The sequence below is a fragment of the Mustela nigripes genome, chromosome 1 (assembly GCF_022355385.1).
Source record: "Mustela nigripes isolate SB6536 chromosome 1, MUSNIG.SB6536, whole genome shotgun sequence".
Lineage (NCBI taxonomy): Eukaryota > Metazoa > Chordata > Mammalia > Carnivora > Mustelidae > Mustela > Mustela nigripes.
In genome coordinates this window covers 206,611,243-206,629,127 of record NC_081557.1, presented here as the reverse complement: position 1 = coordinate 206,629,127, position 17,885 = coordinate 206,611,243, and the positions used below count along the sequence as shown (strand labels likewise).

The 17,885-nt window shown below is 54.0% G+C and overlaps 1 protein-coding gene across 1 annotated transcript in view; it reads right to left on the bottom strand.

The window, feature by feature from the left end:
• Positions 1–3,009: 3,009 nt before the first annotated feature.
• The window catches only part of LOC131999451 (epididymis-specific alpha-mannosidase-like), a 45,354-nt gene continuing 30,478 nt past the window's right edge, over positions 3,010–17,885 (bottom strand). Inside the window, exons 9-19 of the mRNA XM_059372173.1 lie at positions 17,486–17,624; positions 17,165–17,298; positions 15,296–15,570; positions 11,460–11,651; positions 10,646–10,898; positions 9,434–9,544; positions 9,160–9,352; positions 6,862–6,999; positions 5,290–5,402; positions 4,340–4,460; positions 3,010–3,137 (exon numbers count right to left, since the gene is read on the bottom strand). Coding sequence (XP_059228156.1) covers positions 3,010–3,137; positions 4,340–4,460; positions 5,290–5,402; positions 6,862–6,999; positions 9,160–9,352; positions 9,434–9,544; positions 10,646–10,898; positions 11,460–11,651; positions 15,296–15,570; positions 17,165–17,298; positions 17,486–17,624 — 1,797 coding nt within the window. The remainder of the gene's footprint in view (positions 3,138–4,339; positions 4,461–5,289; positions 5,403–6,861; positions 7,000–9,159; positions 9,353–9,433; positions 9,545–10,645; positions 10,899–11,459; positions 11,652–15,295; positions 15,571–17,164; positions 17,299–17,485; positions 17,625–17,885) is intronic.

Below are 17,885 nucleotides of genomic sequence, written 5' to 3'. Positions count from 1 at the left end.
AATCTCTTGAATGTAATGAAGTAAGAATGGATTCATTTGGTTGGGTTTCTGGTAGATTTCCTGAACATGCCATTTCCTCTGGTGTAAAGGTTTCCACCCCACTCACTCATTTTTCTGCCAGAGGCTCAATTGATTTTTTTTTTCATTGCACTTGCTAATTTCTAAATGGCATTTCAACTTTCTCTCCTGAATACCTCTTGTGCTTTAGCTCATAAATCGTTGACACATGGCACTAGCCTTCTGGATAGTTATGGGAAGAACCAAGCCATTTCTCAAGAAGGGGTCTGGGATACCGCTTTCAAGTTTTACCCTTTGTTTTCAAGCTAGAGTGTCTGAATGTTGCAATTGTCCTTTAACCACAGGAAAACTAGTTTCATATACAATTTCCTGGCTGAGATGTTCAAGGTGTTTTAAACACTGCAATTAAAACAGTGGCCAAATTATCCCTCTTAAGAACTGAACACTATGTGTCATTGTTTTATGCTCTGAAGCTCATTCTAACCTGTTTGAGGTCTTTCAATGTTACAGAATTTTCAGAGCTAAAAAGTACTTCGGTAATCATATACCTTCTTTTTTGACAGATAAGGACACTGGGTTCTAAGCAAGGAGTGATATGCCCAGAAGGTCAGAACTGATCTTGAGGGGACCAGTTCAGAGAAGGATATAGTGAGTGAGTAGATGGGCCTTACTTAGGATATCAGTTGGCTGTTGCTATGTAACAAGCCACCCCCAAGTTCAGTGGTTTAAAATAACAACCATGTATTTGCTCATGATTCTGCAATCTAGGCCAGGCTCGCCTGGGTGGTTCTTCTGCTGGTTAACGTTGGGTTACTCAGGGACCCCTGGCAATCATTCAGATTCCAGCTGGGCAGAGACAGTCCGAGATGCATCAGCCAGATGGTTAGAACTGCTGGAGCCTGAGCCTTTCCCTTTCTACGTGGAGAGTCCAACAGGGTAGCCAGTCAGAATCCGAGAGCAGCATCATGGGCACCGGGCAAGTAGGAGCAGAGTGGGGCTTCCATTTGCCCACAAACAGCATCCAGATCACTGAATAATTTATGGTTCGTGCTTCCATCTTAAGGGAAGCTTTGGATCACCCTTACTTCCCCCAGAGTTGTAAAGGTCCCAGAGCTCCATGTCAGTATCTCAGCCAGGCTGGGCTGTGGCAGACCAGCTAGCAGGTGTGATGCCCTCAGGGCTGCCTCGGCTGATGTGGCCGTACCAACCATGTCAGCTTGTATTGCCATGAGCACCCAGCACCCTCCAGTCCCTGCAGGATTTCAGATCACCCTCAGATCAGAGCAATTTGTCCCTGTGTCATGCTTTTGAACCACCAACCCTGGGTGCCTAGAGGGGGTAGGCCATGTGGGGCCCTGGGGCTCCTGTCTGGACATGGGGTGAAGCCCCCAACACACTACAGGACTCACATCAAATGACCAACCTGGTCACCCAGAGCCTTGACATGCACTCGGGGCCCCTCCTGGGGGAGACTGAGGCTGGGGTGAGGGTCTCTGGAGGAATGGGCCCTTCCAGGAGATGGGCGGTCCCAGGCCAACTGTCCTGGATGCATGAGGCCAACAGGGTCAGAGTGACCCCCATCTTCCCCACTTCATTCTTCTCTGAACAGAAGCCACAGACAACCTTCATCGCTGCAGCTTTGATCCAGGGATTAAACATTGATCAAGAGCCACGTGTGCCTACGTCTGCTTCCAGCCTGGGGATACAGTGGAGAAAAGCCAGAAGTTTTCTCCTCTGTGAAGCACACGTCCAGGGGTAGGAGACAGCCAATCCCTGCCATAATGAACAAGGGAAGAGAAAGCCTGGAAGGGGAGGAGACTGGCAGGGTGGAGGGCGGTGTTGGTGGCACCTGCTATAGAGTGGTCAGAGGAGAAGGTGACCTGGAGCAGAGACATGAATGAGTCGGGGAGGGAGCAGTACAGGCCAGCTGGTAGGAGTTTCCAGGCAGAGGGAATGGCACGGGCCAAGGCCCTGCGGTGGGACTGTGCTTGGGTGTCACAGGCATTGGGAGAAGGCTGATGTGGCAGACACAGAGAAGGATGGGACCCGAGGCTGGAGTGCAAGGTGGAGCCCGCAGGCAGCAGGGAAGGACTCTGCATCACACTGACAGTGTCAAGAATCCGGACCACACAATGTGCTGAAGGCTTCCAGATCCCATCTGTCAGATGCCCAGGACACAGCCTAGCACACACAAGAATGGAAATGAGAGGATACAGGCAGACCCCTAAAGGTATCTCAAATGACAAGGGACAGTCTGATTCCACTGCACTGTCCGTCCCCCAAGGCTTGAACCCCATACAGCTGAAGGTGCTAGGAATCCTCTTCAGGCTCCCACTCTCACCCCAGGCCCCTGTCCTAGGAGAGTGTCACACGACACCGGGCACCTGGACCTCCGACACAGCCTATGGAGGGCCGCCCAGGAGCCCTGAAGTGAGAGCAGAAACAAACACCCAGCAGATCCTGGCCCCACTCTCAGCACCCAGCCTGTCTGGGCTCAGGCCTTGAGGCGTCTGCTCTTCCCACAAAGCCCAGCTGGCCTGGAGGTCCTCTTTCCACAGCCTTCCTAGATGGAGTCTTATGCCCCCCCACATGGACTCTGAAGGCCCCCTGTCCTGGCAGGACCCCACCCGCACCCATCATTAGGCACACAGTAGGCCCACACATCACACTGGTGGTCTGGACAAGAGGGGGTGGGAGCCTATGTGGCAGGTGCTTTTTCTGTCACTCTGGGTATTTCCCTCTGCCTTATGGGAGCTTCCTGACGACTCCTGCACAGGCACTAGGAATGTGAGTGTGCATACAGACATCACCCAGGAGAGGCCAGCTCTAGAGCCCCAGGAGAACATGCAAAATGCAATTTTTATTTAAAGCATAACAAAATCCCCAATCTGACCATTTTCTGCATTAGTTTATCAGGGGGGGTCCTCGCTCATCTTCCCATGCTGCTTTTCCATGTCCTGGGTCCTGTTCATTTTCCTGGGGCTCTCAGGGTCACCCTGAGTTCACAGAGTCAACCAAGAGCTCACTGCTACAGAAGTGGATGAAGAATGTCCGGATTTCCTTCGGGTAAATGGTGACCTTCATGCCTTGCAGGGATGTCAAGTGAGAGCTGGAGCTGCCTGGGGGAGCAGAGATGGTCTGTCCTCAGAACCACTTGCTTCCCTGAGGCGTTTCCACCGCACCCACCTACACTCTAATGTGGCTCTTCGCTGAAGGCCCTTGGTTGACCCATCCTGCCAGGACTCCCACTGCCATGGGTCCCTTGCATTTTGGCCCTCCCATGTGGATAATATATAGGTGGTCCTGGCCATACATGACATCATTTTCCATGGGGTATAGCACTCAATTCCTAGAGCTTTCTCACTGAGGCCATCTGGTGGGGCTGCACTTTTTATTACTGGGTTCCACTACATTCTACCTTAAGAGGGAAACCTCTTCATCCATTCTTCCACCCATCAATCCATCCATCCATCCATCCATCCATTCGTGATCCATTAGTCCATCCATCAATCCATCCATCCTTCCACCCATTCAAACATTCATACTCCAATAGACTAATCCATCCATCCATCCATCATCCATCGATCATCCATCCATCCATTCACCATCCATCCATCATCCTGCAAAGAGAAATACATATCTACACATCTACGTATCCACTCATCTATCATCTATCCATCATTCAGCACATATTTACCAATCCATCTATTCATTCATCATCCATCACCCATCCATTAATCCATCCATCCACCCATGATCCTTTAGTCCATCCCTGAATCCATCCTTCTTTTCACCCATCCAAACACTCACACTTCCATAGACTCATCCATCCACCGAGCCATCCATCCATGATCCACTAGTATACCCATGGAAAAAAAGAACGAGGGGAATGGGGAAAAGGAGAATGGAGGAGGAATGTGGCCCATCCCTAGACTCCACCAAGCTTGAGTAGGAGCAGCTCGGAGGGAAGAGGACAATGGTGATCCAGGCAGAGGGAACAGCATGGGAAAGACTGGGGGGCATGAAGCTGCCTATGGTGTGTGTGGTGTGAGGCACATCATGACAGATGTCAGACCCCCTGGGATATGACTCACCCAGGACAGAGGCATGGGGTGTGGTCTGCAACACACACACAGGCATGCACACACACACAGACCCGTGGTAGATTCTGGATGGTACGGAATCAGAGAAGTAGCCCATTCAAGGTCACACAGGCTATAATGGGCATAGCTGGGATCTAAATAAGGTCTGGCCAGCTCCTGAGCCAGGCTGGGGGAGGTCTGGGATTCCCAGGCTCAGCCTGAATCAGGAGCTCTCAAACCTCTGCTGTGGGGACCATCCCGTGTCCTCCAGCTCCAGCGGTGCAGCGTGCTCACATCCCAGGTTCCTGTGAGCGAGCGCTCCTCCACCTCCACCACCGGTCCCAGCCCCTGCAGCACGACCTGAGGGACAAGAGCACAAGGAAGGTGAGCTACCCCTGAGTCCCCAGATCAGAGTAGAAGCAAAGTAGGAGTACGGGTGGCACCCACGCATGGGGCACAATACACCACCACATGAATTCTCCCAGCAAATCCCCAGAGGAACTCCATGCCCAATTCACAGATGAGGGCCCTGAGACCGGGACCAGCGTGCTTTCCCAGGAACTGCACTGGATAAGCATACCCAGGGGAGGCAGGCACAGGAACTGCCTCCATCATCCAGACCCCCTCTCCCCAGTATGGCTCAGGGTTGCCCCAGGCTGAGGCCAGGAGTAGCTATCCATTCCTTGTGCCAAGAAAGCAGGGACCCAGTCTCCTGTGCAGGGACGGAGGCAGGTGGCCTCTTCTGGCCTGACCAGGAAGTGAGGGCTGGCCAGGAGGTGGGAGGCTTCTGGGGAAGCTTCCCTGCACTGACACAGGGAGAAAGCACTCAGAAGCAAAACCCCATTTGCCGCTGCCTTCCTGCTTCTGCAGACCTATCTGCTTGTGAGGCTGTGCCTGCAGGTGACCACAGACGATGAGCCAAAGAGAAACAGTCAGCATGCTGGGGAGGCCGGGTACAGGACACAGTGACCCAGGAAAGGACCAGAAAAGGTGAAGCAGCAAGAATGCAGAGAGAGGAGGGTGGGATGCCCACGTACCTCCACAGCGCCTACTCCAGGGTGAGCGAGAGCACCCCAGGCATCTCTGCCGAAGTCTTTGCCAGAGGGGATTTTCACACTGGGGTTTGCCTGCCTGCTGGGGCTTCAGGCCATGGCCTGGAAGCTTGTCCCAGGGGTCGAAGGGCCCTTACCTCCAGGTTCACACTCACGGGCTGAGACAGGACTGGGTCCTCCCCCACTTCATACAGGTGATGGAGCCGCAGCAGGACACGGCGGAGGTCTGCCTTAGCCTTCCTTCCGTGGCCTTCAGGGACAGAAGGACCCCATCAGCAATGATCCTCTAACTGGGCCCAGCATGCGACACCTGCAGTTCCCTTTCTACCCTCATCCTCCCCGGGAGGCACTGACACAGTCCCTTTGATGCTATTGCTGCACACAGGGTGTGAAAATCCCTTCTTCCTGTTCCAGGGGGTGGTTATGGATTGGATCACAAGGGTTAGGCAGGTCCTCTGTCTCCAGATGATGGTGGGGGTGTGGGTGGGATGAGGACCTGCTGATGTCCAGAACGACACAACTAATTCATAAGGTGACTCTGAGCTCAGGGAGACAGGGTGGGGGGAGTGGTCTCACTCCATCTCCGAGGTTCACCTTGCTCTGCCCCTCACTCCCCGCTCTCCATGGAGGAGGGATCTTCATTCAACAGGTCTGGGGCACCTCCAGGCCAGCCCCTTTCTTCTCCTATTTGGGAGCCAGCTGTCTACAGGATACCTATTCTCTTGCATGGGGCCACGCACACCAGTGGGAAGGGAATGCTCTGCCTGGTAGGGAAGGCTCCTTGCCCAGCATCTGTGACAGGAGGATTCCTGGTAATACGGTTCAGTGCTAGAACATCACTTGGCTGCAGGCATGAGCAATGGTCCCCAAGATGCACTTTATCAGATAAAAGTGTTATCTGGACTGTTGCCTCTTTATTTTCCTCCTTCAATCTGCGGACTCCTACTGAGCCATCTTTGGTGACTGGCAGGACCTGGGTGGGGCTCTAGGGGACAAGAGGGTGGCTCAGGGGCAGCCAGCTCTGCCTTTGAGCTTCTCACAGTGGAAAAGGGAAGATAAGGTGCAGTTGGAGCTTTGGCAACAGGAAGAGTCAGTTTATGGCAAGTGTCACCTCCACCAGGGAGCCCTCCATGATGCCCTGCTGGGGGTTTAATGTGAACACCAACATCACTGGCTGGTGACTTGACTGCTTCCCCCTCTAGATGGAGAGCTCTGTGAGTCCAGGGGCCTTGCCTACATTGGTCAACGCTGATTACCCAGTGTCAGGCATAAGAGATATTTGTTCATTGAATGAATGGAAGCTCTGGATAATCATGCTTCCTGGGTTCAGAGGACGAGTGGGATTGGCTGTTCAGGGCTCCAGGAGGAGTCCCTGAGGAAGCAGGACTGCACTGAAGGCTGAGGGTCTGGCAGATGGTGGATGATGATTAGGGGTTGGTAGTGGGGTTAGCAGGGATCCATCAGAGAATGGGCATGGACAGGTCTGGGCTAGGGTCCATGTCCACAGTGTACCCTGCTTACTGAGTGACTCTGGTCCCCCACAGCCCGTCTGTGGGCCTGGCCCTCCCCACTTGGTAGAGAAAGGGATCAGGTGACCATGCAGAAGGAGGACAACTCTGAGAGAAGCCTACTTTGTCTGGTGATGGACATGTGGCCAGGTTGCCAAGGGGAGGTGCCCTGAATCTGGCTCCCTTGGACACCTGCCTCACCTTTCTGGAGATTCTGTAGGTGCTTTCTGTGGTTGGAGCTGTAGTTCCAGCCTGGGATGCTGAGGATCTGCAGGTGAAGACTTGGGGGCAGGGTCACGGGCTCTTGTTGCTGGGGGCTTGGGTGATTCTGGGCAGTCTCTGTGGGGCGGACACACAGAGACAGGAAAAGGATTGGGTCCAGGCTCTTCCTCATGGCAGTGAGAGCTCTGCACACCATGTGCCCTTGTTCAGACAATCCAGCTCCTGCCCACGTGTGCCCCATAGGGAGGACAGCCTGAAGCACCTGCTGGTCACTGCACTTCAGGTATCCCCTCTCGTGCCTCTGTCCATGGACATCATTCCACCTGGATGCCTTTCCTCCCACCTGTCCAGGGGCTCAGACCACAGAGTCTAAGAGCCAGAAGGACCCTGAATCTCTAGTCCAGCCATTTCAAAGTAGAGATGGGGAGTCTACCGCCCAGAGAGGTGATGGGGTTTGTTCCAGATCACAGGGCAGGTTCAGGCAGAGCCCTGATTTCAATGCAAGCTGTGGAATGCCAGCTCTTCTCTTGCTTTGTCATTCATGGCCCCCCTGCTCAGAAGACACCTCAGCCCCCTCCTCTTTCCAGGAAAAGCCCTTTCAGCTCTAGGCTCCAGCTGGAGCACCATCTCTTTGCAGTCCCCAGGACACATTGATTGGTCCAGGCTCAGACCTCAAGCTCCTCTCTGCACCAATCAGAAGCTTTCCATGGGACTTTTGCACCTGGCCTGGGAAGATTGAGCTCAGTCCTTCTGCAGGGGATGGGGTGGAAGGGGGTATGCATGACACAGGAGTTCACAGCGTCATCCCGGTAAGGGGGATAAAGAAGTTTGCAGACAGGGAAAAGCACAGCTGAGAGTGAGGGAGAGGGATGGACTCATCAAGGTCCACCCCTCTGAGCACCAACTGCACCCCTGCCCTTCCCACAGTCATGTGCACACACCTCAGGTAGAGTTTGCTGAGGGCTTAGCTAGTAAATGTTTAATTTCTCTCACTTTCAAACAGGAGAGACCAGAGTGGGGCCAGTGAAAGATCCTGACCTAGCCATGGGCCCTTTTCAGGCACAGGGCCATCCCCCTCTGTGGAAAGGGCTCCCAGCTTCCTGGAAAGAACAACTGACTCATCCTGGAGTACTTGCCTGCTGGCCAATCAGATCCCCTCTCTGGAATAGGGAACCTGAGATCCAGAGGCAGGCAACTCATGGCATCCTGGAAGGATGATTGTGAACACCTGCTCCCCAGTGGCCCGCAGCTGCCCTGCCCCCACTTCCCCTGCCCACACCTCTTGTCCAGCTGCTCTGAATCTAGGAACTTGTCCACACTCCGCCCAACCAGCAGCGCCTTCCATGTCTATTACCTCCAAACAAGAGAAACTCAATGACCCCCTTCCAAGTTGATACTGATCTTCTCCAGGATCTTGGTCCCCAACACACAAGGTCGCAGACTCTTACCCAGTACCTCTCCCTATGCTCCCTGAAGCTGGGATGTATATGAGCACAGCTCCCCAGTGGAGAGCTCAAGACAAATCCTTCAGGAGGGGCCTGGCCGTACCCATCCCCAGTGTGCAGCACACGGCAGGCACTCATACGTGCTTCATACCAGAGTGAGCACCAGCCTCCTTGCCTCAAATACCTGGGAGGGTCCTGCTCTAAAACTGAGGCAAGGAGAAATTATAACCACATTCTCATCAAAACCTCTGCAAGTGAGTAGAACAGAAAAAGTTCAAGGATTAGTGAGACAGATGACATTGTATCTAACTGTTTCATTTTTTAATTGCTGCTTGAATGTACCATTTTTAAACAGATCATTACCTATGTTCAATTATTTTCATACAGACACAGCCTGTTTTAAGTCAGTAGGGGTTTGAGTGGAGGGAATTCATGAGCTTTGCAGATCAGACCATGGAGAGGAATCTCCCTCACTTGGTGACAGCATACCCAGAAGTCACATAAAACAAGTCTTTTAATGTTGATCTTCTATCTGTGAAGCCATATGTGTCATATTAAGAAAGAAAAAGAGACATCAGAGCAAAAATGAAGGAAACTCAGGGAAAAGGCAGAAGGTGGAATGGGTGTGTCTCAGAAATGCTCCCACCACCTATATGAACTTAAGTGAACCCTGAACCTCTTTGCCCAAGTTCACCTACACCTTACATGAGGACTTTGGATCAGAGACCCTGAACTCCCTTCTGCCCAATGTTGTCCAGATCAGGGGTGGTCCACACCCCTCCCCAGGTCTACCTGGCCAGGTGGGCTCATTCTGGTATGAACACTCCCTTACCATTCAGTTCTCTTAACAGCACTACGGGTCTGTGCTGCAGCGCCAGCCCACTCCTCTGGTGCAGCCCCGCGGTGAGCGGCCGGGGTCCCAGCAGGAGCCAGAGCACAGGGTGGACAACAGAGGTATCGTCCAGCGTGAGGTCATAATCCAGAGCCCAGTCAAAGTTGTTCCACAGCTGGCGATGGAGCATGACCTGCAGGGGAAAGCTGTCTGACAGGGCCCCCTCCCACCTGCTCCCACCCACCCTAGGGAGCCAGAAGTGTCCATTTCCTACCTCTACCTGGCCATTTCCTTGGCTGGAGATGCCATGTGCCTGCTCAGACAGCAGCACCAGCCTGCTTTGGCTGTCCTCGATGAAGGCGGACTGAACCATGGGGTAGTAATTCTGTGCACACAAACACGGCCAGACTGGTGTCAGGGCAAAGTACGGGCAGGACTGCTGGTCAAGGTCCCCCTCGGGTCACCCCTGCCTATCCCCCACACAGACACAGCAACTCCTCAGCGTGCAGCAGGAAGACTATTGTAGAGGCTCTGACCATAAGAGCCCAACAAACTGTCATTGACATTCAGCTCCACTGCTTCCTGCCCATCTGGGCTGAGCCCACTCAATCCCCAGTTTCCCTGCCGATTCAATGGGGCCAAGACCCACTGCGCACATTCCTGCAGGAGTGACAAGGGGGTGTGTGGGTCCACCTGTTATGGGTGCTGGGCCGAGGGTTGCTACAGAGAGAAAGGGCCAAGTGTGGTCTGGGGCAACAGCCACACTCCCCACGCTCTGTGCTCTGCTGGAGCAAATGTCCAGGGAGGACGCAAAAGGAGCCCCTGCACAGCACTGGAGAGTAAGCAGGCAGGGATGAAGGGACCAGAACTCACAAGCAGAGCAGGGTGGGGACATACCCCTCTGGGTCCCCCGGGTGAAATAAGAACTAATGATTACGGGGGGTCACAGGAGACCCCCCAAGGGGGCTTCACCTGAATTGTTCCCACTGACCCTCCCAGTCCTGGGGACCATTGTTATTCCCTCCATCAGGACAGCGTGGAGCCATAGCGAGGCCAACCCACTTGCCCAGGGTCCCAAGGCTGGAGGCCTAGGGTGGGGGAGCTGATGTGTGGCTTCAGGCCACACTCATCACTTTGAACGAGCTGCCAGGCAGTGTCTCTGCCACAGCACCTGGCGGGGGTCAGGCCCTCTAAGCCTTTGACAAGCATCAGCTCAGAAATCTCAGAATGACCCCCTGAGGAGGCACTCATCTTACACAAAGGAAACCGAGGCACAGACAGGGACAGGGACGGCCCAGTGCCTATGGTGGCACTGGATTTCAGACACCAGGGGTAACCCGAGATGGGGTCTTCCACGCCTAGCAGCACAGGTGGGCAAGGGGGGCTCTCAGCTGGTACTGGAATGGGCTTCCTGCTCTGGCCTTCTGGAAAAGGGCCATCAGGGCCACCCCATGGGTGCGGGTCCAGCGGGCATCCTAGGGCCTACCCGAGCGATGCTGTTGGTCGCGTGTTCCCGGAAGACTCTCCGCTGCATCTGGAAACCGTTGCTGTCCGAGTAGAGGATTTGCCGGTTGTGGAGACTGGTGCTGGTCCTCAGGACGGCCTCACGGTTCAGCTCCAAGGGGCCCACCCGGTACTCCTGCTCGATGCGACGACAGAGCAGCTCCCCACCATGGCCGACCGGCACGTGGGCGAGCCGGGAGTAGACGGCATATGTGTGGTTCCGGTCTCTCTCCTTCCTGGAGAGTTGGGACTCAGTGGGTCAGGCTCTGGAACTCTGCAGATGTCCCTCCTCCTTCCCCTTCATCCGTCTCTCCGTCCCTTCCTCGCTCCCTCCCCATTTGTCTTCCTTTCCTCTTTCCTTCTTTCCTCTCTCCCTTCTTCCTTCCTTCCTGTTTCCATGACCCCTTCTCTCCCTCCCCCCTTCTTGCAGTGAGGCAGAGAGTCAGGAGCCATCCTGGGCAATAAATATAATGGGAAGAGCCTGGTCCCTGATAATACAGAGCTTGGGTGGGTGCTGACCTGGATGGCTTAGTTCTGTGCTGTCACATGGCTTCCTTGTGGGTTCCTGGACCAACTCTGACCTTGGACACCCCCCACAAGGTACAGCATGTGCAATGAGGCCAGGATACCCCAGTCCGGAGCAATCACGTCTGCATCAAGATCCCATTGAGAAGAAGCTGGTATAAGGAACACACATGGATCCTGACTCCCTCCAAGAACGAGCTGGCGTCAGGAACACACATGGACCCTGACTCCCTCGTAACCCGACCAAGTGCACCAAGGGAGCCCCAGCGCACCTGTAGAAGAACTGCCGGATCTCCGTCATGAGCTTTCCTGCCACAATCTTCATCCCCACACTTTTCCATGGGCGCTTTGCACTCTCAGTGGGTGTAAACACAAAGTTATCAGATATAGGGCCATATTTCAAATTACCGTTGACATGGTACTCCATGAACTCCTGGGTCACCCGCACTGTGCTGTTACTCTCTCTGCAGAGACAGGAAAGGGAAAGCAGTATTCTCTTCATGCACGTGTGTCCCAAGCATTGTCCTTGTCATCTGGGAGCTGGTGAACAGCCTTCTATGCAGACACCCACCTCCATAAGAAGCAGAGTAAAGAGACCTCAGCAGAACCTCGATGACAATCACGAGGCCGCTTGGTGACACCTATGCATGTGGTTCAGATAACGTCCGTGAGACACCCTCTCCCCTGAGCCAAGTGGCCTTAGATCCTTCCATGTGCCAGGGGGACCCCATGCAGGAGGGCGACAGAGGCTGTATAACAGGACCCCGAGAGCGTAAGCAGAGGGTATTGAAGCTGCCCAGAGGAAACGTCCCCTGGAGGTGGTGCCTGGTCATCAGGCAGCCAGCAGGGCCACCCCACACCTTTCAGAGGAACCCCAAGGAGCACAAACAAGGACTTCGTCATGCAGACCCCCAGGCACCCAGATGTAAAGAGCCAGCACCTTCGCTCACTTCGCCGCCTCCTCCTGACTCCCGAGGGCAGGGAATATGAACCCACCTCACTCCCGAGGCCCGCGAGACTGGGAGCCCTAATCCCTGGCACAGGATCTCATGTCTGGGAAGAGCCCAAGCAGGACTCGGGTTCTGTTCCAACTGCACGATCTGGGCTCTTCCCATTCGGTTCAGATACTGGGGTTGGGACAGAGGGTGGGGGAAGAATAGGCAGAAACTCAGAGCCCTGTAGACACATGGATGGTGTAGACATGTGTATGGATTGTACCTCTATGTGTGGTCAAGGCACAGTCACGTACTGGGATCGGGGCATGGGTCTGCGGGTACAGAACATAAAGAAGTGTCCCTTCCACACCCATTTGGGGGATTTCTGTGCTATTGTGTTGGGCATGGACGGGAAGGCAGGGGGTCATCTGAGAAGGGTCCCTCTGGCCCCTCTGAAGAGGCCAGAAAAGGTTCTGCTCATTAGTCTGGCCCAAACCCTTTCCCTTCTGGCTGCAGGCTGTCCATGCCCCACTCCCTGCATCAGCTCTGCTGGGTGTTGTCAGGGAGAGACTGGAGGAGTAAAGCACGCTCCATCTGCGGTGGGAATAACACTGAGCCTGAGGGGGGACGAGGCGCTCATGCCCATGGCAGCATAGACAGACCTTGGACACACGATGCTAGGGGGAGGAAACCCACCCCACAGGGCTGCATGGAGTTCATCCCCTGGTATGAAATGTCCAATTTAGACAAATCCAGAGACAGAGAAGAGTCAGAGGGGCCATGACTGATGATGCTCACATGAGCATTGAGTTTCCTAACCCCACAGACGGGGAACATTTCCATGGCTGAGCTGCATGGTCAGCAAATTCTACCCAAGGTGCTGTCCTGTGACAAAGAAGGTCCCTCCACCCAACCTTGCCTGGGGTGGTCTCTGCACATGGTGGCTGCCCCCTCGGGCCCTGCACAGGAGGGTCCTGCCATGGAACAGCTGTCCCCTCATCTGTGCCCATGAATTCTCTGGCCCTTCCAGTCCTCAGTCCCGGCTCCAGGTGCCTCCTGCCCACCAAGACTCCTCTGATCCACTGCTCTCCAATTCCACAGCTCCTTCTCTCTGTGACCAGTGGTCAGGCACTGGGCCATTGATTTACCCCAGAGGGGATTTCAGGGACCCATAAGTAGCACCCAGTTCTCACCCCGCCAAAAGGAACAGAGACAGATGGGGGTGAAGGGATGGTCAGCAGGCCAAGAGTGTACTATTGGACATGCTGAGTAAAGGGTCATGGCTGAAGATGAGGCCTTCATGAATTGCACACAGTGAAGGCGAGGTGGGGCTGGCCCAGCAAGAGCTGTCTAGTTGGGCATCAGGCCTGACTGGACAAGCATCCCAAGGCCAGCCTGGGGACTCTGCTCTGACCAGGGAGGCTCAGAAGTTGCCTGGCCGCCCCGGGTTCTACTGCTCTCCTCATCCTCCCCTCCCCACCCAAGGGGGCTGCAGTCACTTCCTTCTACCTGCCACACCCTCTCTCCAGGAGATCTTTAGCATGATGAAGGGCATAGCTCTGCTGGGGTCCCCCTGCAGGGAACTTCCTAGTGCTGTAGGCTCTAGAGCTGTGCACAGCTGCCCTCAGGGTGATCGCCAGGTACCACTCACCTGACACCCATACTCCTCTCTCCTTTTTCTTTCCCTCACTCACTTTCTGCCAGCTACTCCTCCCAGACTTCCTGTTCTTCCTGCATTTCCAATCCTGTTGGGAGGTCACATCAGGAAATGTAGTTGGGGTAGAACGACAACTATCTGGGATGTGACCTGGGGATGGACAGGGCTGGCCCCAAAACACTTGGGAGGCTTTTTCCTGGAGGTCACCTGCTTTCTCTGCTGTCAACAACTAGTTGCTGAATGAATGGATGTGTGGATGGATGGTTGGATGGATGAATGGATGAAAGGGAAGATAAACATACAGGGATAGATCAAATGATAATTGGATAGATATATGTGTGTAGGCATGAATGAGTGGGTGAGTAGGTCAATATATGGATAGATTGGAGGGTATGTGGATGGATGGATAGATGGATGTGTGGTTGGGTATGTAGGCAGGTAGATATATGAATGGATGGAAGGCGAGGGAATGGATGGGTGGGTGGTTGAGTGAGTGGATGGTGGATGGTTGTGTGGTTGGGTAAATATATAGACGACTGTGAGTATAATGGACGGATGAAAGGATGGGTGGTTGGGTGTATGGATGGATGGAGGAAGGGTGGATCTGAGGGTGTGAGAAGGTAGCTTATAGGTGGTTGGGTGCTTTGGTGTGTGGATATAAAATAATACTTGTGGGAGTTAGTGAATGGATGGGTGGTTGGTTAGTTGAATAAATGGATGAACAATAAGGATAGTGTATGGAAAGATGGATGGATGGATGGATGGATGGATGGATGGTTGGATGTTAGAGTGAGGTGATGGATGGATGGGTGGATAGAAGGTTAAAGAAGAAGGTTAGTGGGTGTATGGATAGATGGATGGAATGATGGATGGATGGAATGATGGATGCATGCATGCATGCATGCACAGATGAATATATAGACTAGTGGTTGGATGAGTGGATGGATGGAGGATGGATGGATGAGAAGGTGTATGAAAGTGATAGATGGGTCACTGCATGGGTAGTTTGATGTGTGGATACATGGATGGTTGTGGGGGTGGTCGGGTTGTTGGATACATGGATGAACAAGAAGGATGGTGGTTGGATGGATGGGTGGATGGGGGAATGGATGGATGAGTAGATGGATGAGTAGATGGATGGGTGAATGGAAGGGTGAGCGGATGGATGGGTATAAAATGGGTAAGTAGACGGATGCATAAGTGGTTGTTGGGTGGGTGGATAGTTATATGTTTCTCTAAATTTAAGATAGTGAGTAAAGTGAATATTATATATTCTCTTTGAGTGAGGTTTCACATCCACTTTGTGGATCAACAACCCTGGAATGATAAAATTCATGCAGGGTTTTCCTGTAGTGGTCTAGTTTCACAGTTGCAGAAATAAAGCTGATAACACAGGAAGGGCCTTCACCACCTTCTGATGATTCCTCTAGCAGGTGAGGACACAGACAGGTGGGGGAATGATAAGTCCAGGTCTCAGCACACACTTCTGTCTGAGTCAGCAATGGCTGTGCCTCACCTCTCCAAGATGCTGTGCATGAGGTTAGTGTCAGCGTCCAGGAACACAGTGTAACAGTCATTCTCCACAGAAATTAGGTGCCTACCCCCTGGACCGGCTTGTGTCTCTGGCTTGCGGGCAAAGTTGGAGGTTTTAGCCAGACTGGCACCCAACTGCTTGGTGTCTTTTTGAGTCCCCTGGTCACGCCTGATACTGTAGTGTCGGTAACTGAGGCCCGGGATTGTGGTCAGCACATGCAAGTCATAAGCAGTTTGCCTCTCTTTTGATTCTTGGATCTGCAAGGCCAAGAGAAGAAAACAAAGTGGTGAGTATCAGGGCAGGAGGACCCTCAGTGTCCTCACTCTACTGTGACTTGCACACCTCCTGGATAGGGTGCTCACTACCCTCAGACAGCAGGGTCTTTCCATCATTGGACTGTGCTGAGTTCCCTTCAGGCATCCTCCCTGCTCACAAGGACCCTGCCTCAGCCCCCACCTGCCTCCCCAGCCTCCCTCACTCCTCAGACTCCAGCATCAGACGCTGCCCTCACTTCCAAGCACCCCTGCTGTTTCTTACCTCAGAGCCTTTGCTCATGCTATTACCCCTTCCTGGAGAGCCTTCTCTCGAAGTCCCTTATTTCACACCCTCCAGTTTCCCCAGGGGAGGTTTTTCTGTTCACCCCACCATCTTCCCCTTCCCCTGTCACCTGACATCCGGGGAGGAGGGATGGAGAATGACACTGGGCACACTCAGCCAAGTCCCTTACTCTCCAGGGGAAGCATGCAGCATCTGAGCCCCCAAGGGAAGCTCGGGAGCCCTATCAGTAACACCAGGATGGCTGCATACACCATCCCACCCAGGCTTTGTGAGACATACATATCCTGTCCCTGCCCCCCTTCCAGCTCTGTCAATCTTCCTCATCGGAACACAACCATCTGTCACATTTCACACATTCTTATTTTGTCTCCTGCCTGTTCCCCAGAGTGAGAATATGAGTCCTCTATGGACAGGGACTTCATGGGCTTGGTTATTAAGGAAGCCTGGAACCTAGGCCAGGGCCTGACACACAAGTGTCCAAAATATTTGTTGAGTGCATTTACTCAGAGTGGTGTTGCGTGTGGGTGAAGAAGGGGGTGCTAGGGGTTGGGTCTGCTGAAACCAACACCATCCCATCTCCCTGCCCAGGTCAGATGACTCCTCATCCTTCTGCATCAACTAAGGTCCACTACCCTCGCTCCCCAGGTCATCACTCCATACCACACATGTCCTTTAAGTGTCTGACCCGCCCATTCCCCATGGGTGATGCTGCTGTCCAGGACCAGAATGTGCCTCCGGGAGTGTTTGCTGAGTGGCTGATGTCAGCACCTCCTGCACGTCCACAGGGAAACCCTGGCACTGGGGGACAGGCAGGGTCCCTGGGCCCCTCGGCTGGCTCCAGGCAGTGGAAGGAAATGAGGACAGACCACACACAAGCTGGTGTCTGGGTGTGCGGACACAGGCAGCTGGGCCAGCCTAGAGCACCAGCGTCTCCACAAGTCTGAAGACTCCTGAGGGCCTGTCCACAGAAAGTGGATGTTTACATGAGAACACAAATATGCCCCATGTCGAGGGCGTGAGGAGAAGCCTCCCAAGCAGGGCAGGCCACCCAGGAGACCCTCCAGGGAGGGGATAGTGCTGGGACTTCTGGGCACTTTAGATGCTCACAGACCAGTGAGAGTCCCCTGGTAGATCCCACTGACCTTACTGGATAAGGGTCCCAAAATGTGTCCTCTAGGTGTGGCCCCCCATGGTCATGTGTTCATGTGAACTGCTTCCATTTCCGGAAGTGCCATACTGGAACAGGTGTCAGCAGCAGCAAGTGTGCCATTCTGCACGCTGTCAGGGCCATACCTGTGCAGCCACCGGCTGGCCAGACTCATCTGTGACGCTGACCCTGGAGAAGCCCACAGTCAGGGTAACAAGGGTGGTGACCGTCCAGGCCAGGGGGTTGTAGACCACGGCAACGTGTCCCCTAGCTTCTGAGTCTGCACACAGAAAACCGCCCTTACCAGCAGGCCCCATACTCTGCTCAGGGCTCTGTGTCATGTCCCCAGGAAGAGGAAAGTGGAAGGGATCACGCAAGGTTCAGGCCGCATAAGGGATGTGGTTACATAAGGGATGTCAGAGACCCCTCTCAGACATGCAGGGCCATCCCACAGGGACCTCACTTACCTGAGTATGCCGGGGTCCTGTCCTGGACAATGGAGACCATCAGTTTGTGCACACCCTGCATCCCTGACCTCAGATTCTTCACATACATGTCTCTCACCTTGGGGGTCTCAGTCCCAGTGATGGCATGATGGTGCTGCACCTGCATCCCAACCAGAGTGGGGGAAACTCTGGATCGGGCCTGCCTCTGCAGACCACCTCCTGGGGGCTGGCATTCCTTTCCCGTTCACCAGGTGCTAGTGGAGCAGATGAGAGTCCCTACCACATTCCAGACTAGGAAACTGAGGCCCCAAGACTGACGACCTTACAGAAACCCACCGAGTCCCCTAGCTTGGGCAGAAAACAGACATCTGCAAGGCACCTGCCCCAGCTTCATCTCCGCTGTGCAGTCTGCCTGTGAGTG